The sequence below is a fragment of the Centruroides vittatus genome, unplaced genomic scaffold (assembly GCF_030686945.1).
Source record: "Centruroides vittatus isolate TY-2023 unplaced genomic scaffold, ASM3068694v2 scaffold_861, whole genome shotgun sequence".
Lineage (NCBI taxonomy): Eukaryota > Metazoa > Arthropoda > Arachnida > Scorpiones > Buthidae > Centruroides > Centruroides vittatus.
The window spans coordinates 6,915,589-6,942,906 of record NW_027122718.1 but is presented as its reverse complement, the minus strand read 5'-3'; the positions used below and the strand labels follow the sequence as shown (position 1 = coordinate 6,942,906).

The 27,318-nt window shown below is 25.8% G+C and overlaps 1 protein-coding gene across 2 annotated transcripts in view; it reads left to right on the top strand.

Annotated features, from left to right (window-relative positions):
- Positions 1–27,318, top strand: part of Rbcn-3A (Rabconnectin-3A) — a 161,001-nt gene that overhangs the window by 64,092 nt on the left and 69,591 nt on the right. For both annotated transcript variants that reach the window (XM_067288460.1, XM_067288459.1), the window contains exons 19-31: positions 1,502–1,656; positions 3,486–3,631; positions 5,873–6,009; positions 6,187–6,689; positions 11,107–11,395; positions 12,453–12,669; positions 13,336–13,525; positions 13,593–13,880; positions 17,079–17,246; positions 20,461–20,599; positions 21,598–21,651; positions 22,876–23,150; positions 26,390–26,487. In XM_067288460.1, coding sequence (XP_067144561.1) covers positions 1,502–1,656; positions 3,486–3,631; positions 5,873–6,009; positions 6,187–6,689; positions 11,107–11,395; positions 12,453–12,669; positions 13,336–13,525; positions 13,593–13,880; positions 17,079–17,246; positions 20,461–20,599; positions 21,598–21,651; positions 22,876–23,150; positions 26,390–26,487 — 2,659 coding nt within the window. The remainder of the gene's footprint in view (positions 1–1,501; positions 1,657–3,485; positions 3,632–5,872; positions 6,010–6,186; positions 6,690–11,106; positions 11,396–12,452; positions 12,670–13,335; positions 13,526–13,592; positions 13,881–17,078; positions 17,247–20,460; positions 20,600–21,597; positions 21,652–22,875; positions 23,151–26,389; positions 26,488–27,318) is intronic.

The window sequence follows — 27,318 nt, the reverse complement described above, 5'->3', positions numbered from 1 at the left end:
GTCTGTTTACAACCTCATCAATACTAATGCCACATGTAGAGTAGTTTCACTTTTTTTCCCTATTTTTGGTAATGTTTTTGAGCTAATATGGATTTGGGGGAAATTTCTTGGTATATTTAATGTGTAATTTTTGTTCTTTCGACACACAATTATTCATGTTTTTAAGTAGAATTTTATTATTATTATTTTTTATAAAATTATTAATGATTTGCCATTTGTAATTAACTACTAAATAATAATTTTGATGTAATTACTGGTATAAATTCTTCAAAGTTCAAACTGGTTTTTAAAATTACATTTATTTAAATTAACTTTTTACATAATAGAATATCAACTGCAAACTTACTGTTTGATATTGTGAGCTAATTAAAAAGCTAGTTAAAGTTAAAAATTATAAAATTAATATTGTTCAAATGATTGTAGTTGATTTTACTTTGATTTTTGATGAATTTTTAAATTTTACATTTTGTATAGATTGTTTTCAGTTTTAATGTATATTCTATTGTATTGCTAATTGATTACTTTTCATTTGAGATTTTCTTTCATGAAGGTTCTTGTCTCTTTTGCTATTTTTCTGAATATTGCATATTATTGATTCCTTTTTTAAGTATTTTGTTTAATAGAAACTCAGGTGAAACTAGAGGATACAAATTAACTTTTTTTCAAAATATTTAATGTTTTTGTATTGCTATATATTCAAATTAAATGAAAATTTTATGATTATTAGTCTCCTATAGTTAATAACGACTAAATGATTACTTATTTTGAAAGCAACAGTCAATCAGTAATATATTACTAAAATGTGTTGTTTGATGCTTGTACAATCGTCATTTATATATTATTTTACATGAAATAATCAACTAAGACACGCTCAAGAATAAAATGATGACATTTAAATAGACTATGAAATACAGATTCTGCAGTATACATCAAATAATTTAATTGAAATATTTGAAAATTTAAATGATGTGTAATATGTCTGAGAAAAGCATGATTGTATGTGATTGTGAAAGAATTAAGGTAAATAAATGAAAAATGTTTATATGATATAATATAGATATTGTATCAAATAGATAAAGTATGTATTTGAATTTTTAGTAACATATATTCAATATACTTTCTAATTCATTTGTTATCTATCACAGATCATTTGTCAATGATCTGTGTAGATTACAGAATGAATGGATAGTAGAAAATTTAGTAGTATTTTGTTAAAATTTTTTAATGATTTTAAGCTAAAGTTCATAACTGTGCTAGGTAATACATATTATATTTCTGATTACTTCTGATATTTCTGATACATAAATATAATGTATTAGTTATTCTTCATATCAAATCATCACAACAATATTATATAATTATTAATTTAATAATTTACTTTCCTCTTATAGTCAAATATTAATATGAAAATTAATAAATATATAAGTTTTAGTTCAACTTTTTATTTCCTGGAATGTTTTTATTTACATTATTGATTTTATCACTTATTTATTTATTTCAGACCATGATCCAGAATTACCTTTAATTCCTGAAAGTAATTTAATACAGGATGATATTCATTCAACTCATTCATCAAGAAGCAATAGTCCTGAGCCTGGAAATGATAACATACATTCATCTTTGCATGCTTCTCCACTTCAGATAACAACTACTAAGGTAAGAAATATTGGTGTATATTTATAAATACAGAAATTAAAATAAATGGGATAGTAAATTTATTTATTTAATTAAACTTAATTGAGTGAATTACATTTTTGAGTGATATTCAAATATTTATTTGCTTTTTTCATATGTTGCTTTACATATAATGCAGTTATTTTCTACAAATCAGTATGCAAAAAATAAATGAAACATTTCTTTCACTAGCTTCAGTTTTTAATAAGTATACATCAAATATAATTTTATTTTGCACTTGTTAAAATGAAAATATTTGAGTAATTTCATTTCAAATAATATTTAATCAAATGCATCCAATAATAGTATAAGTTTTGAGTTTACAAAAATGTAAGGCCGCGACTCCACTAGCCGTAAAAGGGCCGTAAAACCCCTCACCGTAAAAGCTTTTAATCACGTGACCATGATATTTTACGCCTGAGCAGGTCGTAAAACCAACGTAAAAGCGAGTTGAACACTGCTCAACTCGCTTTTACGTTGGTTTTACGACCTGCTCAGGCGTAAAAGCTTTTACGGTGAGGGGTTTTACGGCCCTTTTACAGCTAGTGGAGTTGCGGCCTAAGCTATAAATTTTATAAAATTTTAATTAAATGAGAAAAATTAAACATATAAACCAAAAAATTTGTAAAAATATTTAAATTGAAAGTTTTTAATGTTTTAACATGTAATTTGTTTTTATTTGTGTAGTATTGCTTATTTAGTTAATTTATTTTTGTGTCATTATGACGTTACTTCTAATAAATGGCTAAATAAAATAATATAATTACTTTTCAAGTTTATTAATTTGTTTAAATATATCTATTTAATTAGATATTCTAAATTATTATATATAAATAATAATTGTAGTAATAGACATAATAATAAACAGGGCTTGATAAATATGTTCACTTGTTTATTAGTTGAATAGATACTGTAGAGTATATAATATCAGTCAATGAGTAATTTAAGATCAGACAAAACAGAACACTTTTATTATGTTCATTAATAATAATAAAACAGAGTTGTAACTTTCATACAAATTTTTGAGATGACATCAAAGAATTGCATATCAGGGTAACTACATGTGTGCACTTGTTCAAGTACTGTAGTTATCATGATATGCAATTCGCATGACCTTTTGTTTGGTAATATATATCATGTACTGTACTGTACATGAAGTTATATGAACTAAAATAGTGTCATATTGGTCAGCAGCTCATACTGCCATTTTTTTTATTATTGTATAATGTCACACAGTACAATGATAATTCTTGCTCATTTTTTCATGATTTAATGGATTTTTTAGCATTTTTATGTGTGTGTTCATACTCACATTAATTTACTTTTATGATCTTATTATATCTATAAATAAAAATATTATTTTAAATTGAAATTTTTTTTAAATTTTGACTTTAAGATATTGAATATGAGCAATTAGAATCCAGACAAACACAACACTTTTATTATTAAATCTTATAATTAGGAATGGTGGAAATCTCTTGTTGTAACTTGTCCAATCCTGATGATAAATAATACACAAATAAATTATATCATTTTATTATAGATAAACATACATTGGTTATGATATCTATAATAAAAATATTACTATTTATACTTACATATAATTATTAATTTTTTACTGATGTGGTAAAATATTGGATTTAAGCTATGATAATATTCGTTATTCTGTTATGGTTTAATTTTTAATGACAAAATTACTTTTACTAATTTTTAATTATACATATATACTGTGTTACTATTTTAATTATACATATATACTGTGTTACTATTTTAATGTTTTATTGTCTCATTTTAAATTTCTTAAAATACAGATATGCCAACAAATTTTACCATTACCATCTGATGCGGAAGTTATTCATGCAACACCTGCAGCAGGACACCTTAGTTCTTCTAACATTTATCCAGCATGTTTTGCTCCGTATTTATTATGTACTGCTTGTTCTGATGGAACTGTTAGGTAATAAATATTAGTTACTACTATTTTATGAAATGTTGCAATAAGCTATTTGGTTAATTTTACATATGGTGACCAAAATGGCAGCGCTTCGGGTCGCCATTTTGACTGTGATTTGAGACTGTGTAGTAACCAAAATACTGGTCCATGATGTACTAAAGTTACAATAATTTGAAGTTGGATTTTTTCTAATATGAAAAATGTGTTTTTATATGAAATACGAAAAATACTTACATTATTGATCCTCTTTTTCTTTTTTCGACGTTTGTTCCCTACCAAAGTTGACTCCATAGTACATGTTGATGATCTTTTTTCCAATTATTATTCACTTTCTCTGTTTTGTTGCCTTTTTTTTTTCTGTTTTCCTTTTTTTTTCTTTCTTAATATTAGAAACAGGAACAGCAGGCACAGTCCTGAGACTGTGCTGTTTTTTTCCATTTCGGTATCCTGCCGGAACCCGGATATATCATACTTAAATGCTTCACAAAAATTTGAAACCTTTCTTCAGGCTTTTTTACTGGCCATTTTATGGGTTTACAAAATTTTGTGAGTGATTGACTATTCTGTGTTCAATTTCTAATCCTTTCAGGTTGTTTATGTGGTTATATCCTTTCTATTCATCAGTTAATATGAGACTACCAGATTTTACAAATTTAGATATCACCCAATTAAGCATGTTTTCAGATCTATCATTTACTTGACAAATAAAGCAACTATCGTTTTGCCTACATATCCGGCCTACTATCCATTTTGTACTTTTAAGAGTTTACGCCCTTTTTATATTTATGTTTACATATTACTGTCTCATTAATTTCAATGGTTTTATTCAGACCTTCAATTTTAAATGAGGTCATATTGTGCAAAGCAATAAGCATTATTAAATGTATACAGTTGGACCAATTGACAGCGGTCTTTGTAGAAATACCTGCAGCAAGAGCTGAATTTGCTGAGGTGCATTCCAAACATAGGTAATGACATAAATGACGATATTTCAGCCCAAGGAATATTACCACATTTGCCCTTAAACATTTCATAAAAAATTGAAAACTTATGTTTGCAATTTTTACATTGTAACATACATGAATTTCTATCAGTTCGATAGACTATTTTACATGGTTTTGAACATATACTGCACACATCCTCGATATGTTGTAATCCTAAACTTACAGCAAATTTAAAGTCATTATTAATCCTTGGATCCAAACCTAATTCCGAATAATCCGATTCAAGTAATTGGAAAAATTTACGGGTGGTGCATCCGGACCAAAAATCATCGGAATTAATATCAACATAATTCATTATTAGCTTATTACTATTAACCAAATTTTAACAATGAATGTATTGTTTAACAAAAAATTACAAATAAATTTCAAAAATATTACTTGGTTGTTAGATAATTATAAAGAACACTTCCGTAAAGGTTACACTAGTTCCACGAAAAAACTTCACTAACTACGTCGTCCTTATTAATTTGCGTATTAACACATGAACACATTTCACTTTCAGATTGATAAATTTACATAAATCAAAACATGTTATTAGGCAGCTCCCTCTATTAACATCATCACTAAATGCCCGCATTCGAGATTACTGGAAGCACTGCCATTTTGGTCACCATAGGTAAATTTAACCAGCTATCCATAATGCCTTAAACCATAATTGCAATGAAGTTAAAATTTTAGTTGAAGACTATATTAATGTAACAAAAATCAATATTAGAAAAATACATAAATCATTTTTATTTGGAATATACCAGTAATTATTTCTGCTACAATCTGTGTAATCATCAGAAAAAATTATCATCAAATTACCAAACTAATATAATTTTAAGTTATTATGTACTTGATTAGTTTTCACTGTGATAATTAGGTAATCTACTCATAATTTTGCAGGAAAAAAAAAATTACATTAATAGTAATATAAGTTATTGAATGTTTAAAGACTTATAAATGCTTTTCATATAATAACTGCTAATAAAATATTGTTAATTTTATTGCATGTTGCATGATTGTTTTTAAAAGTTTTTTCAATGTTTTTGTTCAAACTGTTAATCTATCCTTTTGTTCAAAAATTTTATTATTATTATTTTGTAATTTGATGATATGAATTTAGTCTTGAAAAAATGTTATCAAATTAAATGGCTATTCTTAAACTTTTAGCATTGTATAATATATCTGTTTTATTGATATTAATTTTAATAAACACCATTACTTATAAAATAATAAAGCAAATGTTGATTTTTAGATTTTGGAAATGTGATATTAATAATAAAGAAAATGTAAAAGCGGATTTAAAGAAAGATCATTATGCAAATAAAGAATACACATGGATTGAATGGGAGATGATGTTAAATAGAAAATCTAGTGCTGTTCAAGTTTCAGGTAGGATATTTCTAGGTTAAAAATCATTACATTCTTTATCCATAAAAAAGTATTTCTCATCTTAAGTTGTACTATATAGTGAAGTTGAAATCTTCAAATTTTGATTAACACATTTAGTAATAATATGAATTTATATTATGATTTTGGAAATTAATTTCTTTGTTTTTATTTATTTAGGTCAGCCATTATTCGTTAGTAGTGCTTATAGTGGCAGACTTGCTTGTGCATACAAATGTGGAAGATCATTTATGCGTCCTTCGTCGGAAAATCCCGAAAATCGTTATGTTAACTTATGCATTTCTATATTTGAATGTGAGTCAACTGGTGGATCAGAGTGGATATTAGAAGACACAATTCGTTTAAAGAATGTTGTTTTGCCACACAAAAAGATGGAGAGTTCTTGGGATCTTGCTGAGTTAGTTGATGTATCTGTTAGAAATAGAAAAACTGTAGATACACTAAGACAAAAATTATCATCAAGTGATGATTTTGAAAATGAACATGGTCCTTCGTTACAACATATATTATCTGTTCCTAGTTATACTACACTTCAAACATTACGTCATGTAATTTCTGAACAGGGAAACCAATGTCCTCTTACTCAAAAATCTTTAGTACAGTTAGATTGGGTTTCAACTGAGGACGGTTCTCATGTTCTTACAGTGGCAGTTGGATCAAAAGTAAGTTTAATTTTTAATTACAGTTAAATAATTATGTGGAAGTTTAATAGTTTTCCTAATTTTATAGTAAACCTTGATGAACTTATTATTAGTTTAATTTTGTAGTTTTTTTCAACTTTATTTGAAAAAACATTATTATATATCAGCTAAATGTAATTTGGTTATATTCAATTTTTTTTATGAAAATAGCTCACAAAATGTTTTAATTTACTACTAAATAATTTTAATATTGTAATAATTTAAATTATCGTTGTTGAACTTTGTAAACATAAAATTGATTCTCTGAGGTGAAAAGTAAATGCTGAGGTTACAAATTACAAATGAAATCCAAATAGAATAATAACAACTGAATTATATTGGGTTGTTCGGAAAGAAATTTTGTTTTTTCCATAGAAAAATAAACGCAATATTCTTATAATAAATAAATATTTTATTGAAATATATATGGACCATTTTGGTCAAATACCTGTTGTCATTGTTTCTGGTAGTAGCATGATTTCACATTCATAAAAATTTTGATCGTTGTTTACAAAAAACTGATCCAAGTGATTTTTGACGTTGTCATTTCAAGTAAATGTCTTACAGTTAAAAAAATTTGTATAGACCGGAACAAGTAATCTGTGCGCACCCAATCTGGCAAATATGGTTGGTGTGATAACACATCCCATCTAAGCTATAACAGTTTCTGACGTGTTACCAAACTTGTGTGAAATTTGGCATTATCATGGTAAAACACTACACTTTGTTTGTTGATCAATTCTGGCCTTTTCTGTTTGATGATATTACTCAATTTGTTTATTCAATGGCAGTACACTTTCGAATCAATTGTTAAATTGTCTGGTAAAAGCTCAAAAAAAAATTTCTTTAAAATCCCACTATAGAGAGCATCTCCCTTTAATAACATGTGGAACTCATATATCAAGCTTTGAAACGAAACCAATTCGTCTTAAGTAATAATAAATGGTTCAATTTAACAGATTTAATCTCTTAGTGATTTCACATGTTGTTATATGGCAGATTGCTTCAATTGGTACTTATATTTTGTTTTCATTTGCTTCAAATGGCCATCCAGAATGTGGTGTATCTTCGATATTAAAATTGTCAGAACGCAATTTTGTAAACCAGTTTTGGCACTGTCTTTCTCTCAACACATCTCCAAACATGTACCACAATTTTTTTCTTGTTTGAACAGTATTTTGATTTTTTAGTTATAAAAAAGCAAAATATGCCAAAAATGATGCTTTCGATTTTCCATATTTGATGGGTCACTGAAAAAAAAAACAATTGTACAGAATCAAACAAAATTTTTTACAAATAAGCCTTAAAATGTCAGCTGTCGAAGTATATAATGAAAATGTGGTTTAAAATAAAATTAGCTGGTAAAAATGCATCTAATTCCTCTAGTAATAAAAAAACGAAATTACCTTCCGAACAACCCAATATATTGTTTGTTATTTAGTCTATGGTAAACTTGGTTCCATTACGTGTTGTTTTTTCACTTAACATTGCAGTTTCCAAGAACATATTGATGATGATAAATGAGGATTTGCTTTGTGTGTGAATATATATATAAAACAATATAATTTTTTCACAAAAATTTAATTTTAAATGATTAATTTGCAATCCTAAATGCTATATAAAATTTGTATATATGTTTTTGTTTATTTTAAAAATGACTTTCAAATAAATTATGCAAATTATATGGCATGAGTCATGAAAAATACAATATTATTTACTAATTTTTTAAAAATTTAAATACAGTTGAGTCCGCATAAGTTGACACCCGGATAACACAACACCATCGGTTAAGTAGTCAGTTTTCTATGGTCCCGGCCAACTTACATAGGCATTAATTTTAAAAAAACTCCAGTTTACTCGACATCGTTTAACTTGTCACCACTGGATAAGTCAACATACTTTTGCTGTCCCACACTCCGATAAGTCGTCACCCCCTCCCGAAAAAATGAATTTACTCCACACGTGTGGTGCAAACTTTTTTTTTTTTCAGGAGGGGGACTCGATTTATTTATTAATATATAATTAATATATATAATAATATATATAAATATATATATATATATATATATATATATATATATATATGTATATATGTATTTATATATACACATACATACATACATACATACATATTAATAAAAATGCCTTAACATTTTATGTATTTTTATGTATAAAATAATAACAGATAAACAAAAAGAAAATATACAATCTACATCAACATCACACCAGAATCTAATTTTGCATTTTCTCATACCAGAGGCATTAAGAATCCTTAGACGTTACTTGCCAACAATTGACAATTGCGAAGATGATGTTTTAAAGGCATTTGTGATCGTTGAAAAAGAGTCGAGACAGTTAAGTGCTCAAAACAAACAACACTAAACGAATTTTTCAGTTTTTCATCTACAGAGTAATTGTAAATGAAGGACACAATATATTGTAAGCCTATACTACTGTATAATGCATTACTGTATTTTATTAATTGTAGTTTTGTGGTTTTTTTCCAACTTAGCTTTAGTCGTCACATTGGATAACTCGACACATTTTCACTTCCCCTTGGGGTGTCGACTTATGCGGAGTCAACTGTATTAACAATTTGTATTTCATTCCATGTTCACTTTAAAAATATATCTTTTATGTCATTTGAGTGACAGTTCAGAATACAGAAAATAATTTAATGAAATGTGTAAATGAATATTTTGTCATTCAATGGAAATACATTTGCAAGATATAGTATTTTGAGATTTATATATATAAAAAACACATCTATACAAGTTGAAAAAATTTAGCTTGAAAAACATCTTAAATACTTTTTTAACAACAATTTTATTTATTTAAACAAACAATTTCAATCCTTTTCATAGGTCTGCATCATGCTTAACATATAAATAAGATTTGAACTGAAAGTTCTAATTAATGTTCTTGCAGAATTTTTTAAACAAATTGAAATATGATTTTAATGTGAACAACTGTGTTTTAACTGGATATTAAACATAATATATATGTATGAAATATTATAAAATTTGATTCAGATACTTTGTAAAATGAACCCAATATAACAAAATAAATTACATTAAAATTACGGCTATAATAAACATACAACAAATATTTATAAATGCAATTCCAGCATCTTCAGGCTTCTAACAACCAGCAAAGACAATATCAATAACAGCTTACTTCCAGGAGTATATGCAATTCCAGTGCAGGATGATAGATTTAATCAAAGACTGACATATGTAACAAACAGATCATTAATGCAAAGAATAAACAAACATAAATACAACATTAATAGAAATACACATACTATAGCACTGGCCCAAATAGCAAGTGAGCACAGGATGTTTGCATGCTGGAACCATGCAAAACTGATAAAAAGAGTTTTTCAAATGCATAAGCTAAGAATACTAGAAACATATGAAATATTTCTTGCTTTGAGGGCAGATCATTGTATTAATAACAACAAAAAGAAACGTAATCGAAATACTGGTAATCACTGGTGGATAACCCAATATGGCAATCGAATGACACATACTCATGTAGTAGACATTGAGTATATCAGGCTTACAACAAGCTGTCTTAAGCTACAACTCTTCTTTTTACTTTATTTTATAATTTTACTTTTTTTCTCTCCTTTGTTGTTGTAGTTTTATTATATTTGTAATTATTTACTGTAATTTATTTTATTATATTGGTTTCATTTTACAATGTATTTATCTCAATTGAATTTTGTAATATTTTATTCATGTATATTATGTTTAATATCCAGTTAAAATACACAGCTGTTTGTGTTTGAAATCCTATTTCAATTTGTTAAAAAAAATTCTGTAATAATGTTAATTAAAACTTTCAGTTTGAATCATCTTGTGTATTTATTAAAGCTGATGCAGACCTTTGAAAAGGGTAAAAATGTTTTTCCATAAATAAATTAGTATTGCTGAAAAAGTACATGAGGTGTTGTTCAAGATTATATATATATATATATATATATATATATATATTATATATATACAGGGTGGGCCAACGAAAACGAAACAGCAGAGTGTTTGTGTTCGTCCCAGCAAATCGCTCGGACAGGTCGATTTTATTTTCGAAGGGACATCTTATGCAATAAAGTTTTTACGAATCTGAATATTAACTAAACAAACATTTTTTTCGAAATAAATGTTTGTTTAGATAATACAAAATAAATGAGTTTTTAAAATTTTTGTTGTCTGTTGTATTCAGAATCGCAAAAACTTTATTGCAAAAGATGTCCCCTTGAGAATAAAATTGACCTGTCCGAACGATTTGCTTGGACGAACATGAACACTCTGCCGTTTCGTTTTCGTTGGCCCACCCTGTATATATATATTGATCAAGTAGTAATAAACTAAATTTGTAATTATTTAATTCTTTTTAGGTTTTATTATTTACACCTGTATCAACAGATATAGCACAAGCAAACGTTCAAGCAATGAAAGCATCAAAATCAGCTAGTCGTCCTCTTCTTAAACAAGCTTCTTCTATGGTTGCACCTCTGTTACATGCAGAGGAGATTAGATGGATGCGTATTCGAACAACTCATTTAAAAACTGCCGATGGTTTATTACCTCTTCCAATGCAGATCTCATGGGTTCGAGATGGTATTTTGGTAGTTGGAATGGATAATGAAATGCACATATATAGTCAGTGGAAACCTATTTGTGATGGTATATGTTTCTTTAGTTTATCAAAATGTAATTTAATTATTATTTCAGATTCTATCATAAGAAATTATATTACACACAGAATTGTCATAAATAATTGTAACAGCGTTTTTAAAACATGTTTAGGTTATCTCATGATGATGATTAGGTTATCTCAGGTGCCATCTCATGATAAATTATCATGAGATGGCACCTAAGTGCCTATCTCTTGTCAAATTACTTCATATCTAATTCTTAAAATTAGCATTTCTGTAGACTAATAACAGTGGTGTGTCTGGTTTAGCTTTAGTCAATTCAACTCTATAGGGATTATGTCAATGGAATGGAAATTGTATAGTAGAGATGGGAAATGAACATCATGCTTTAAAGTTGAGATACTCAATTATAATTCACTTTTATAATTATGGAAATGAAACATTTTAACTCTGCAGACACTAGCATTGGTGAGATAAATATACTTTACAAATTAAACCTGTGATAGCCATATTTTTATCAGCAGGAGATTGGAAAGAGTTTAAAAGTATTGTTTGACAATGAGAGTTGTGTTAATTTTATGTTACATATTAAAGGATAAACAAGAATACTATATAGGTATGCTCAAATCAAAAACAAATGGGTTTATTATCCTCCTCCTGTTCTAATGTGAAATTGATTGAGGGAAATGTTGAGGCTAACTTGTAAACAAAAGTTAATAGTTCTTTATTTATTTTGTTTCAGGCAAACAGTTTATCATCTACATAACTTAGGTACAAAAGGGATTAATTTCTTTCTTTTTTTTTTATATATATATAATCATAGATTTAAAACTATCTTTTATATTACATTAATAATTAATTATAATTATTAAGTCAAGGATTAATTATCATGAAACAAAAATTATTTATTCAAAGAAAAACAGAATACATTTATTACAGTATCAAAAGAATTAATGATAATATCAATACATATAATGAAAATAATTGGTTAAATTATGTATGCAATTAAATAGGATAATAGTAAAACATTCGTCATGATGGAAAAAATATAATATATTAAATTATAATTTAATGTCAAATTATAGATGTTGAATCTCAATGCGAAGAAAAAGAAGAAGTAGGAGTGGATAGTAGAAATTTGAAGGAACAAGAACTTTTGTCAAGAGCTCAAGAAGCATCTCAACTTCGTTTACCAGCTACTGCTACAGGGAATTTATCACGTTCAACTTCTTACAATATTCTTACAGCTGGAGTAGAGGGAAAAAAGAAACGAGAAAACCAATCTAAATTTACTTCACCAAGGTATCAAGTTCTATACTGTGTATAATTATATAAAATAGAATCTATCTGGAAAAATAATGAAATTATAAAATAAAAAGAAATCAAATTTATATCAACAATTAATTTGGTTTCTACATAAGTCAACCTAAGTTTAAAGCCATTATGCAATATTTAATCTTCCAATAGAATTAAATGTTGTTTACTTGTCTTTATTAAAAATCATGTTTATAATACAATATTTATAATTTAATGTATATGTAATTTTAAAATAATAGTCTGAATTTAAAAATATGATGATGATATAATTTAAAATTATTTTAAAGAAAGCAATTAATAAAAAATAATTTTTTTCTGTCTTAAGATGTTTATCCTATTTTTAAATTTTATATTAAAAGATAATCAAATTTCTGAAATTGTCTGTTTTTATTGTTTATGTATATTTACTGAATATATTTTGGAATAGGAACTTTGTTAGAATTTTAAATATTCAAAGTTTAATAAAAATAAAAATCAATAAAATATCAATAAATTATAAAGAAGAATTTATTAATAATTGTCAATGATAAATATTGTAAGGTATTATTTAATCAAATTTTTTTACAACTGAAAGATACAAATATAGAATAACACAAATTTGAATTTTATTTCAAATACAACTATAATCACTTATATTTATTAATATTTCAGAGACAGTGTTGCAAGTTTGGGATCCCTTCCTGATTTTGGAATATTTGAAGCTAGTCGATTAGCTTGTCCCGTACTTCCTCAATATCATCCCAAACAACTCATGGAAATGATGAGTTTTGGCAAAATAAGAAGAGTTAAAGCAATATTAAATCATTTAGTTCGTTGTTTATCTGGGACTGAAAATATTAAGGTATATAATTTTTCTTTAATTAAAATGTTTCCAGTATAAAAAGTGACAGATTATTTTATGAATTTAGAAAACTTATCTTCAAGTTCCTGAAAGTATAGATAGAGAGAGTGATTCAGAAAGTGGAGTGCGTTCATGGTCTCGATCAAGAGCTTTATCTATGGCTGCAACAGCATCCCCCAATACACATAGTCCTTTAGATCCACAAGGATCAATTTCTGTTTTTCCTGAAGAAGTACAACTAGATTACGTTGAAATTCAATCAATACCACCTTTGCCTTTATATATCCTTCTTGCTGCTGATAAAGAAACACATGGTTCTACTCCATCTAATATAGAAACCAATAAATCACATAAGGTATTTACAAAAATTTTAAATTTTTTAATATTTATATACTAAACTTTCCACGGGATAAAAAAGAAAGCCACATTACTTGCATGTGGGTCTCTCCACCACAAATTGCATCAGTTGATACATATCTCACTACTTTTGGTTTTGAATAGCAAACTAATCTGAAAGAATGATTATTCAAAGTTCATATATTTTGCTTTAATTCTTCTATCTACCACACTTTTCTTGAAGCATAAATAAACTTTTACTTATGTTAACTATATAATTTTTACAACACCAAACAAAAAATGAACAGATTAAATTTAATACTGAACATTAGAACAGAACTTTCAAAATTTTATTTAAATTTGATGTTTTTAGGCATTGTCTTTTGAATAATTACAATAACAAGAATATTATGATCTACTCTATTTATATTGTATATAATATATAAAATACTTAGTTTAAAATTGTCATGACATTTTTTTCTGTCACAAAAGAAAACAAACAAAAACAATGGTAAAAATAATGTTTATGACAAATGCTAAGGGAAGTATTTAAGAGTACTGTATTTTACTGCAGATGCATATCCTTTCTTGATAGCTATACATCAGCTTTGTTCTTTATCCTGTGCAAAGTATAGTATATAAAAAATGAAAAATATATTTATTTGTATGAACTTTCACAACCTATGCTGCTTGTAATGTTCATAATTTTATACCAAATGCAACATTTGTTTTCAGGATGTTGTTAACTGAGTTTGGTTTCCGAGTTCTCTAATAAAAGCTCCTATTGCAACATTTAATTCTACTAATTCAACTATCTTTAATCACATAAACAGTTTCTAGTTGTGACTAGACTTCAGTCAAGACATGTTACATTTCACTATTATATCAAGTTCTTCACCCTGTTTTGATGCAATGTAAACAATTATTGTTACAAGCCTATAAATCATCTAAAAGAACAAATGATTTATATTGAATATGTCAATGTTGTAATTTTAATTAGGAATTAAATATCATTGTTTAATATGAATGGTCAAGAAAAGCTTATATTATTATATTTGAAAAAGAAAATTTGAATGAGAAGTATGAGTTTTGGGTCTTTGAATTTCTTTTTGGATCGATCTTCTGTAATGTCTTTGATGTAAATTTTTATTATACTAATAAAATGTGACTATTTCATAGTTTTCTTAATAAAATTTTTCATTTTATATAGATATAAGTTCATATAGCTTGATCATTCCTTATTTTCTGCTGACTTGACCAGATTCTCAGTTTATATAATTATTCAATTATTTCTAGATTAAGACAAAAACAGACTGTTAATTTTTTTCTAAAACGAAGAGTGTTGATGGCAATTTTTGGCAAAATGCAAGATTATACAAGCAATTTCAATTTTAGACTTAGGTTTTCTTTTTTTAAATATAGGGTTTCAAGTGAATATAGTATAAATTGTGTTGGCAATGAAAATTTTATTTTTAAAGACTATGTTTTTTTTTTTAAATTATAAATTATTCAAGAAACAATAAGAGTAAAGAAACATTTATTGCAAAAACCTTGTGTGATTATTTATAAATTGAAATTTTAATTAAATATAAATAAATAAATAACCCTGAGATTCAGATACTTTTGAGTCTACAGATTCACATGAGCTAAGTTTCATAGACCTAAACTAGTTTATATTTTATTAATAATACATTAGACTTAAAATATTGTTAAATTGAACATCAAAATTTTTGTGATATACTTTTATTTATAAAATACAGGTACTCCTCACTTTACGACAGAGTTCCTTTTCGACGACTACGTCATTAAGTGAATTGGTCGACAAGCGAGGAGCTTGTGCCAGGAATATAGGATCATTGTAAAATTATACAAATTATGCAGCAAACTTCAAATTTATTCATAAAAAGACTATTATAGTACGCGTAAGTCTATTATAGTATGCTTAGTGTGCATGTCACCATTCGCCACTGACTGACATTCAAGCTGAGAAAGGGGATTCCCCGAATTGCAGGTCGAAATTCGATTGGTTGTAAGTGCAAGTGGTCGTTAAGCAGATAGGTCATAAAGTGAGGAGTACCTGTAATAACTTTTTAACTACAAAGTTTTAAAACTTTAATTTATTATAACATAATAGACATAATCTTATTGAACATTCTTGACAAATACTTTTACATGATTCATAAACTCTTTTACTTTTGTGATCTTTTATATAATATAAACAAAGTTCAAATTATCTATTAATAATTAAGAGATAACACTGGATTAATTATTGGGCTGTAACCTAGCTAATCAAATTTATAGATATTTTGTAATTTGAACAAAAAGTAGATTAAGTTACCATCTTGTATAACATTTAATCATTAGATTTAAGTAAATTAATGTAGAATAATCTGAAAGAAAAAGTTTAATCTGGAGCAGGACTCAAATCCTTAACTTCCTCTTACCATGCAAATATGTTGCCAATTACACTATTCAGATCTGTCAAATCTTTGCTTCCAGACCAATTAAGTTAAAAAGATATAACCATATAGGTACTTTCGTACTGAATGAGGACAACTGTACCCAGGCCTTTCACAGCCAACATAAAGTTTCTACCCATCACAGTGTGTATATATGTATGTACATACACCAAACCATATAGAAATTGATCTGGAAACAAAGATTGGTGGTCCAGGTTTGTACCCAAAACTTGGCTGCAACACACATGCTTGTGTAAAGGAAACTGCTTTTTTCATTGCTTTAGTTTTAAAAGTGTCATAGTGGTGAGATTTGGTATTAATTTTTTTTTTTCCAGAAATGTTGTTATACAAAATTTCGTTGCATTTGACTATTAAATATCTTTTCAGACAGTATTGAATAGGGATACTTGAATTTTGATCACCCAGTAATTTGTTGACTGAAAAATAATGCATTATAATTTCTGTATTATTGAAAATTTTAGGTTTATAATAAAATTAATAGTAGGATAATATGATTAAATACAATAAAATAAACAAAATATCAATTTTAAAAATATAATAAAAATTATGATTTTATAATGAACTTTAATTAATTAATTAATATATGGTAAATATGATTATGAATGCTTTCTGATTAAATCTTAAGTTATATTTTTTTAGGCTTATAAATTCACTCTTATATTATCGTCTAATAAATTGTAATAAAATATTTATATCAAAATATGTTAATACCGAATAATAATTTTTTTTATATCAAGGACTACAGTGGACTCTTTGATATTAATGTCACCCAAAAAGAAGAATCCCTTGATGATATTCTTGGTAAAATTGATAAACTTGATAAACTTCAGTTAAGTGCAAGACGAGAAATGTCTCATTCTACAAAGACTCAAAAATCAACTCTTACACAGTTTGGTCCTAGGCAGGTAATTAAATCTTATTGTAATTTTTATCATATCTATTAAGTATATACTGAATAATGGTACTTTTAAAAATATTCTTTGTCTACTTAGGCCTTCTTTACTAATCAAGACTTATTACACTTGTTGTATGGAAGGAAGATAAAACTGTTAGATTGTTTCCCAAGAAGGCCAAATAGGCAAAGAATACTTTTAAAAAGAATTAATTAAGCATGAGAAAGGATTAATTAAGAATCAAACCTAATTTTACAAATGAATAATGGTTTATTAATAATGAATAATAATTATTTATGTATCAATATATGTATTATTTATTGTTCTAAGTTTGTATTTTGTGAAGGAAAAGACTGTTGCTAGTAGTTTGTTGCAATGACTTCAAACAACTAACAGTTAACAGAATTTGCCATATTTCTGTCATTACTACATCATTATCATTTATCTCTGATTTCTTATGAAGTTCTAATTTTTGAGTATTCATTCAATAATAATTTGATAAGAATAATTCATTTTCTAAAAAATAATTAAATTTTTTGTTACTCAATAATGTCAATTAGATTGTAATGAGAAAGTTTTGCATTTAAAATTATATTTTTGTATATATGGTTATTCATTGATTTATATATTTAATGACAATTTATATTTTTATTAAAGAATTAAGATAAAAGATGACTAAAAGTTTTTCAAAGTTTGGATTGTGTGATTTTTATTTGATTGGATTGTGTAATTTATTTTTTTATACTTAATGTCTAATAGTAAAATTAGTTATTAAAAATAATTTTTTAATTATTTTTTAAAGCAGTGTTTCCCAACCATTTGGGATTAGCAACACACTTAGAATTTAATAAGATTCCTGCAACACCATAATTTTTAAAGTAAAAATATTTAAAATTTAAAATAAATTAAAGTTGATTTAAAAAAGTTTGATAATACAGAAGTAGACTTACCAAGACAAAACTCACAATTTTACAAATAGACTATAAAAATAAAAAGACTGTTTGAATCAATGTATAAAGAACTACATCTATAGAAGCTTCAAAGAGTTGGTATGCTGGTAGACATATGTAACTTTTGTGAGGGAGTATGCTGATCCCACAAATTATGCAACAATCCTCATTTTAGTGAATACTTCTTTCTCCCTTTGGTCTGCCAACAGTAAAAAAAGAAAGATAAATTAAAATAAAAAAAAAATAACACATTAAATATTTTTTAGAAATTTGAATATTTCCGTGACATACCTAAAACACTCTTGTGACACATAGGTTGGGAAATGCTGCTTTAAAGAAATAAATGTCACTAGTGGCTCAGTGGATAAAACCACTGAACACTGGTAGTTAATTGTGAGTTTATACCTGATCAACAGGTTGGCTTTATGGCGCTTATTAGATTTTCTTCTTGTATCTACTATCTAAATAGGGATCGGTTTCAATAGAAAATCTCCCAGGAATTCAAGAAGCATTTCCCTTGACAGAATGCCCTTGTGTTGCCTTGCATTAATCCAATCAATCTAATTATAAAGAAAAAGTTGTTTTTCATATAAATTAAAAACATTTTAATTATGCAAATTAGTTAGTTATGAATATTTTTATTCATAATTATATACAGTATATAGATAACTAAACCTAAATTATGTGTTAATAATCAAATAATAAAATTGGATTTATTATTGAGATGTAACTTGGTTAATTAAATATATAGGTATTTCATAATTTGGACTAAAGGTAGGAAATTAAGTGTCCATCTTGTATTAAATGTAATAATTAGAATTAAATTAATTTAGAATATTCTGGAAAAAAGTTTCATCTAGAACTGGATTTCTTCAAATTCTTCACAACTTCTGCTTACCATGAAAATGTATTGCCAGTATGTACCTCTGGGTAATGTAATTACATGGTGACACTTAATTACCTCAGTTATGTCTCAATAATAAATTTGGCTTTATCATTTGATTTTCATTTATAATTGTCTTATAATTAACATTTTCTTTCACTGCATGGAGGAAAACATTTAGTGTGTTAACAATATTGAATAATGCTTTTATTTTTACTATGGTATCAAATTACAAATGACTGAATTTCAGAAATTTTTAAGAAATTCTTATAATTTAGTAATAAGATAGGAATAAACTTGTACATAAAATAGCATTATCTATAAGAAATACATATATAAATTTTTAGAAAGTGAGAAAAAACAATATTATAAAGAAAAAAAAACAATTATACTATAAATATCTGTAAATGTTAAATTTTTACACTTATCTAAACAAGAAAGAAATTAATATATTTCCAATTAAATACACTTGTACAAAATATACTTGTTGATTTATTGCTATTAGACAAATTACAATACATTATATAAAGTAATAGTTCCAAATAAAATGTATTTAATATATCACTTAAAAGTATATCAAGGAAAATTATAATGACAAATGATACAACCAGTCAGCAGAAAAAGTAATTGTTTATGATATTACTTTAATCAAAGATAATAAATTAGGAGAAGTATTGACTAAAATATTAAATTAAGAGTTCAGGTACATAAATAGAATATAGAGCAACTTTTGTCAAAAACTTTAATATATTTTACAAATTTAGTATTAATTGGAAAAACATTAAATGTGTTTATATTAAAACTTGTAAATTATATTGCATTGAAACTATCAGTAGACCTTTTGATTATAAAAATTATATTATGATTAATTTAAATATTCATAACTATATATATATTATTTACTATTATATAACTATAACTTGCATTTTCTTTTTATTTGATGTAACATATCTTTATTATTATTATTTTTATTTATAATGATTGATAGTAATCTTATAAAAATTTAAATATATAATTAAAAAGTAAATTTCTGACACATTTCTTTGCTGTTTATTACATTTGAATTTTATGATTTCTTTATTATTCTGTTTATGATATTTATCTTAAATTATTTAAGCAAATTGATGCATTTCTTTGATTTATTTGAATTTTAGAGACAAGAAAATTGGTTATATTGAGTTACTGTTAAACATTCGTTAATTTTAAACATTTTATTAACATGTAATTAAGTACTTAAAAATAAAAAATTAATTTTCTTTATGTATAATGACTAACTAGTTGTTGCATGTTTTAAAATTCATAAGCAATGCATTAGAAGAGTAAGACCAATTAATAAAATTTTTAATATTTTCTATTTACTGGGCCTTTTATAAAAATATTGTTTATTTTTCAGGCTCATCTCCTCACCAGATTATTAACACATTCCCATCTTCCTGGTTTATCTAGTTTAGATCAGATGCACTTATTGGCTTTAGCAGATACAGTGTCTTCATTTAATGTTACTTTTTCTGATCAACTTCGTGCTGAATCAGGTGAAAATTAATAATATTTTAATATGAATAGTAATTACATTATAAATCAAAGTTTTTGCAAATTAAGCTTTTGGGATAATTAAATTTTCTAAATATTAAATTTATTTTTTAGATGTATTAATAATATGTTTGAGAATTTAAGTATTTTTCATAAACTTAATCTATAATTAAATATTATTCCTTATTTATCTTTTCTGTTATGACTAAGCAAAAATTCTGTCAGTTCTTTTCTTTTAAATTTACTGTATTATACATTCATAGCTTAACATTATAAATTGTATAAAAACTATTTGTAACAAAACTATGTAATTTAAATTAAATAAAAATAAAAATAAATTAATATAATAATAAAAATAATTACTAAATAATGCAACAAGAACTTAACCTACAAATAAAAATAAGAAAAGTTAAAAATTCCTGTAAGGCTTGGTATAATTTTGTATGTTTAAAAAAGTAAATACACCTATTTAAGGAAACCAAAGTTTAAGTAAAGAAGAATTATTTTTGGACCTTTATTCAGACCATCTTCAGCTCGCAGTGATGTTCAAAACAAATACCAATTTCAAATGTTACTGTAAGCTGAAGTTGGTTCAAATAAAGTTAATTTCTTTTATTTCTTCTTTAAATAGCTGTAGTTACTTTTTGAAAAGTAAGAAGAGTTAGCAACTAGTTAAGTTGTTGGATAGTCTTCAACAGTTTGAGGCTACATTTTCTGAAACATATATATGTAGGCACATTTTTGCTTCAGCTGTTTTCACTAACTTGATCTAAAGCAGATTGAAAATGTGCTGATTGTGTTTGAGATTTTGTGCTTGCAGTCACTCAAGCTAATAAAATATATTCAGTTTTTCATTATATAGAGAAATATATGTACATACGTGTATGTGTGTTTATGTATTCATATTCATTTGTGTATCATGCAATAAAGCAAACTTGCTAATAAATAAGTAATATTTGAATTTAATAAATAAATAAAGTAATAATTTGGAATTTTTCAGATGGTCCAAAACAGTTAGTTAATCAACAAGATAATGCTTCCGAAATAACCACAGGTAAGAATGATAGGTTATTTACTAATGTTAACGTTATGTATGTTAATGTATTTGTAATTAAATTTCAACAAAATTCAAATGAAAATAGTCTTAATATTGTAAATTTTAATTCTAAACATTAATACCATCAAAAACAAAGCTCTGTGAATATTTTTGTTACATAAAAATAATAAATACATTCAGTTCTGTTTTTACATGAATTTTTTTATATGAGTTTGGTTTAAGAGTCTGGTAAAAAATTGAATTCTATTTCCACACTATTTGTTTTGATCTAACATGTTTCAATAAATTTGCCTTTTCAAAAATTTCCATTTGATTTTAATTCTAAAAACCAATATTCATTTCTCGTTCCTTCTTTTTTAAGAAATTGCTTTCTAAAGAAAATTATAGAATTTGCATTTAAGACTGCTACACATGCTCAAGTAAATTTTAAGATTTGGTTGTTTTCATGAGTCATTTAAATTTGTGTAGGGTGGGTGGTGAGTGATGGAGTCTGACAAGTCTGGGACAGATCACCCCTAAAAAATTCCTTGACCTCAGAATCAATCCTGTCTCCAGAGCAGTAAACTGATGCAACTGTCTACTGTCTTGGCCAGCCAGTTGAGTGCTATTTGGTGTTAGAAGCTATAAGTGTTTTGGTATTTAATTGAACAAGCTGAATAAAAACAAAATTAAAATAAAATTTGTGTGAATAATATAAATTTATTAAATTTTGCTGATAAGTAACTTAAAATTCTCTCTCTTCTGATTTATTAACATATCTTATTATTGTAACATTTATCTTGTACAGTTTATAGATTTTTAAAAAAATACCAAAATCTGCCAAATAGAAAAAATAATTTGGTATTGTGCAATTCCAGTTTACACAGGTTTTAATGTATTAGAACAGCATTTAAATTAATATAGAACAAATAGAAATTAACAACGAAGCATTTGAAAGTTTTAAAACACATCAAAATAATTTTATAACAAAGGAGAATAAATAAGAATTAAAATGAATGAATTTTACCTTCATTATTTATAAATTTAATACTTACTTGTAACAACCAGTGCACTTTTCCAGCAAAGGATTGGTTATCTGATAAATTTAAAAGTGTTTTAAATACCAAAGATAAAAAGTTATTTCATCTGTATTATTAATATCTAAATTCCTTTAAGTTGCCATTAATAGTTATTTCAGATTTGAATAAAAATTGAAACTTTAGGATTTGTAATGTTTTTCAGATGCTCTTGATGATTGTGGCTTGAGATATCTTTTGGCTGTTAGACATCATACTTATCTCATGCGATGTCTTCCTCTTGTTCAGCGCGCTCAACTTCAGAAGAAAGGTCTAGGTACTCAGAGTATTGTATGTGCTTTTCATTCTGAAACACAAGAAGAATTATTACAGTTAATTCCAACTGTTCAGCGAGGTAATCCCCGCTGGAGTGAATTAAAGGAGATTGGAATAGGCTGGTGGATTCGTAGTAATACTGTTCTTCGTAGAATTATGGAAAAGGTATAATGATATTAGTTATTACTCTTAAGAATTTAAAATGTTTTTAAAGACTTTATCAGTTATTATTTATTCAAAACAGTTATGAAAACATTTACTATTATAAAAAAAATCTGTATATTTCATGCATTGTTTGCTAATTATTTCTAAACGTAGTAAAATAATTTTTTGTTGTTCAGTAAGATATAAATAATAATTAAAATAGCAATATTAACAGTAATATAATACTATTAATGGCTTCAACATTTTCTGATGAGTAAGTCCTCTTTTTAGAATTTTAATCTCTATTTCATGCTAGAACAAATAATTGCATATCATATGAAACAGTTTATAATTTTTTACAGTAAGTAAAATATTATAAAAATATATATTTAAAAAATAATTATTTTATATGTTTTGAATTGTTCTATCACACAATGGAAAGTTTCTGAAGATAAATTATTTTCAAGTTGTATTATATTAAAGTCAAATAGACAAAGCATACACAAAATATTTTAACTCAAACAAAAAAGAAAAGAAAAAATCTAGTGTTTTGGTGTTAAATAAATAATATTTTTAATAACATTTATTTAACACCATTTTTCATTCCTCATCAGGAAGACAAATGAATCAGAATAAATGAATTAGAAGATATTTAAAATTTTAAAATTCATGCAAAGATTTTGAAATTAAAAATATTTTTAGAAAATATAAATAAACAAACGTGATAATATGAAAATTAAACCTACTCTATAATGTTAGTAATTGGTGATTAAAATACCCAATGTTGGAGGCTTTATCAGTTTTAATTTTAAAATTAAGGCAGTTTTCCAAATAAACATAAGTTTTTGATTATCAAAAACTTTACTTCATAATGGTACTTGTCCATTGTCTGTAACTGCTTTTGCAAGTTTTGTATATCTTTTGTTTTGCTTGAGTGCTTTCTTCTATTCTAAAATCTATGTTATCAATTGTCTAGAAGACACTCCAATATACCATATATAAGGTTGGTATTGTTAAGTGAGTGGGATAGAAGAAAAATGTATACTTGACTATGCAAAAACAGTGAGATGGTTTTATCCCTGATTAAAACTCTCTTGAGAGTAAAACAAAGCACAACTGGAAGGATATAATTATACTAGTGAAAAAGAGAGACTACTAAAATTTTGGACATAAGATATAAACATGGACATAAGATATAAACTGTAATAATGTTGTCTTTGGAGTCTATTATGAATGGTGGAAAGTATAAAGGATGAAAAACTTTTTTTTAATGTAAACTTATTTGTTATTAGGATAAACTGTTTTTCTTAAAGACATTTTCATGAAATTGACTTCATTATTTAAAGGAGCTTGAGAGAAGGAAACAAGAAAAATGTTCTTCTGACAAGCAAGTAATTGCTAAATTCATACATTTGAGGTGTTAATAAGACTCTTTGAGGAAAATGGAGAAGTTGATAAGACTCATTAGTAGTGGAGAGGGAATGGATTGAATTGAATTGAATTTGGTATGTTTCATAGAAACATACCAAATTCAATTTGCTGTTCCCCACACACAATATTAAGATCAAGGAATAATGTTATAATAATTGTGATCTTGTACTGAATGGTAAATTGTATACATGGCTAGATATTATTTAAGAAAGCCACAAACTCCAAGAAATTATGATCTGAATCATATCATGCAATGAGAATATCATTTATATACTGGAAATATAACAGGAAAGCAGAGTGCAACAGCCTGAAAGACATATTTTCCTAACTCATCAGAATTTCTGCTAAAACAGACAACAGAGATCCCATTGAGAAAGTCTATTGTAAAAATATTTTAGTGTCAATGACATGAAGCAACAATTACTGTTTTATTATTCCAAAATTTCTCTAATTAAAAATATCTGATGAATTGGAAAAACTTTGTTAAGTGCAATTTGGTCAGTGTTATCACTTTGAAAATAGTGATTAATGGGAACAAAGAAACAACATCAAATTTGAAGAATTTGTGCAGTTACTAAGCAGACCATTTTGGATTTTCATCTTTTCATCCAAGAAAGATGATCAAATGTGGGTTCTTATCCAGAAACAACCAGAGGAAGTTGAATGAAACTCTTCAACATTATAGGTGGAATTGAGTATGCTTATTGACCAAAATTCAAAGAGCCTTTGTCTCAAAAATAATCTAGTACACAAACTATTTGATGGTGGTTTTAGAAGTTTAGCATTTAAATTTATATAAGTGCATTTTTTCATTTTGACATATATTAATGATTTTTTTTGTAAATATTTATATTTTTTGTGTTTATTTTATATTTTCTAAAAACATATTAAGTGCAAAATTTGATCTGTTCTTTAACATGATTTGTACTTTAGTTCATTTGTCACTTTCCTAAAGACAATATTCTGAGTTTTCTTCTTTTTGAGTTGTATTAAATTACAAATAATGCTACTATCATGTTTGTTATTACAGGCAAACATTATTATATTATGTTTTAGTTAAATAATATAGGAATTTTTAAAATAGAATAAAAAACTAAATATTTTTTGATAATTTTTTAAAAATAATTGGGTGTAATGGGGAAAGTCTCTTGTACTACTGCTGCTAATTTACTCCTGTACTACTATTCAAACTGACTGGTTGTTTATTCATGATTAGTAATGATTAGATGCAGGTTTGCTTGAAGTACACTTCTACACTCAAGTTGGCTTTGTATATACAATTTACTTACAAAATATGTGCAACAATTTATACATTAAGACATTTAATGTGTAAGGAACTAATAATTCGGTACAACTTTTGGGGATCAGATGTTTACTCAAGAAACCTGTGGAGTGTGGATCAGCTCTGTCTGCACTCTTCCTCTGATCTCAGTATCTCACTTGTACCTAAGCATCATAAAATAAGATTTTATATTCCAGAAGGCTCATAATGCAAGGTAGGAGGTTAACACTTCTATTAGGAGCTAATATAAAGTACCTAATAAAAATAGCAAGAATTACTCCAACTCTTCTAGCAACAAATTTGCTTAAAACTCCAACTCATAGCCTTTATCATATAATATAACAAAAGTAATAATTAATAACAATTTCTATGTTATTTAAAAAGTAAATACTAATTTTTGTTAAATCAGATACTAAATTTTTGATTTCATAGACAATTGAATTAAAAATCTAATAGAAACAAATTTAATTTATATAATTATTTAAAAAAATGAAAAATAATAATAGTATTTTTAAAATATTTTATGCGAAATTTATTATTTTATTAGGTTGCCAAAGCTGCATTTCAGTTCAAAAATGAACCATTGGATGCTGCTCTGTTTTACTTGGCTATGAAGAAGAAAAATGTAGTTTGGGGCTTATTTAGGTAAAATGATTAATTTTATTATTATTATTATTAAAAAAAATATAAACTGTACGATGAATGTTGAAATTTATTTTTCAAAGTGGGTTTATAAAGTACTAGAATTAATTAATTGAAATGTAAAATTTTATTGATAATATTTATACTGTTAACAAGTATTATGAACATTTTAAGCATATTTAACCGATAAAATCAAAACTAAGAAGTTTTGCTAAACTTCTTATAGTTTCTTATAGCAAGTTGATAATGATTAACTTTTCAATTTACAGTAAAGTGTTCAGCAATTTGGTATCATTTTAAATAACAATTACCTCATAGTATTATCATCATCTTGCATATTAATTATATTTAATTAGTACAAACATAAATTGTTATTTCAGATTGATATCCCAGATGTAATTAATTTTATTTTAAATAACATAGAAAATATTATAACAATATTAATCTGAATAGCATTTAAAATGATAAATATTTTTCAGAGAATACAAGAATACTGATAACAAACTGAGTACAATATAAGTTGGAATTTTCAAGAATTAGTAAACTTTTAAAATTTTTGTTGTATTTCTATTACTGTAGAAAACACAACAAAAAACAAACAGTGTTATATAGTAGCCAGTTATCAATATAATTTTTTTAATACAAAATTTAAATATTAAAATTAATACAAGTTGCATTAACGCAATAAATTCTAGTTAAAATGAGTGAATTAAAATTCCACAATTCTAAATACAAATATATAAGTAGTTACTCAAAATCGTGACAAAGAAAAAATTAAATAAAATAAAAAATATTATCATCAATCATTATATAATCAGTGTTTTCTCTGATAAA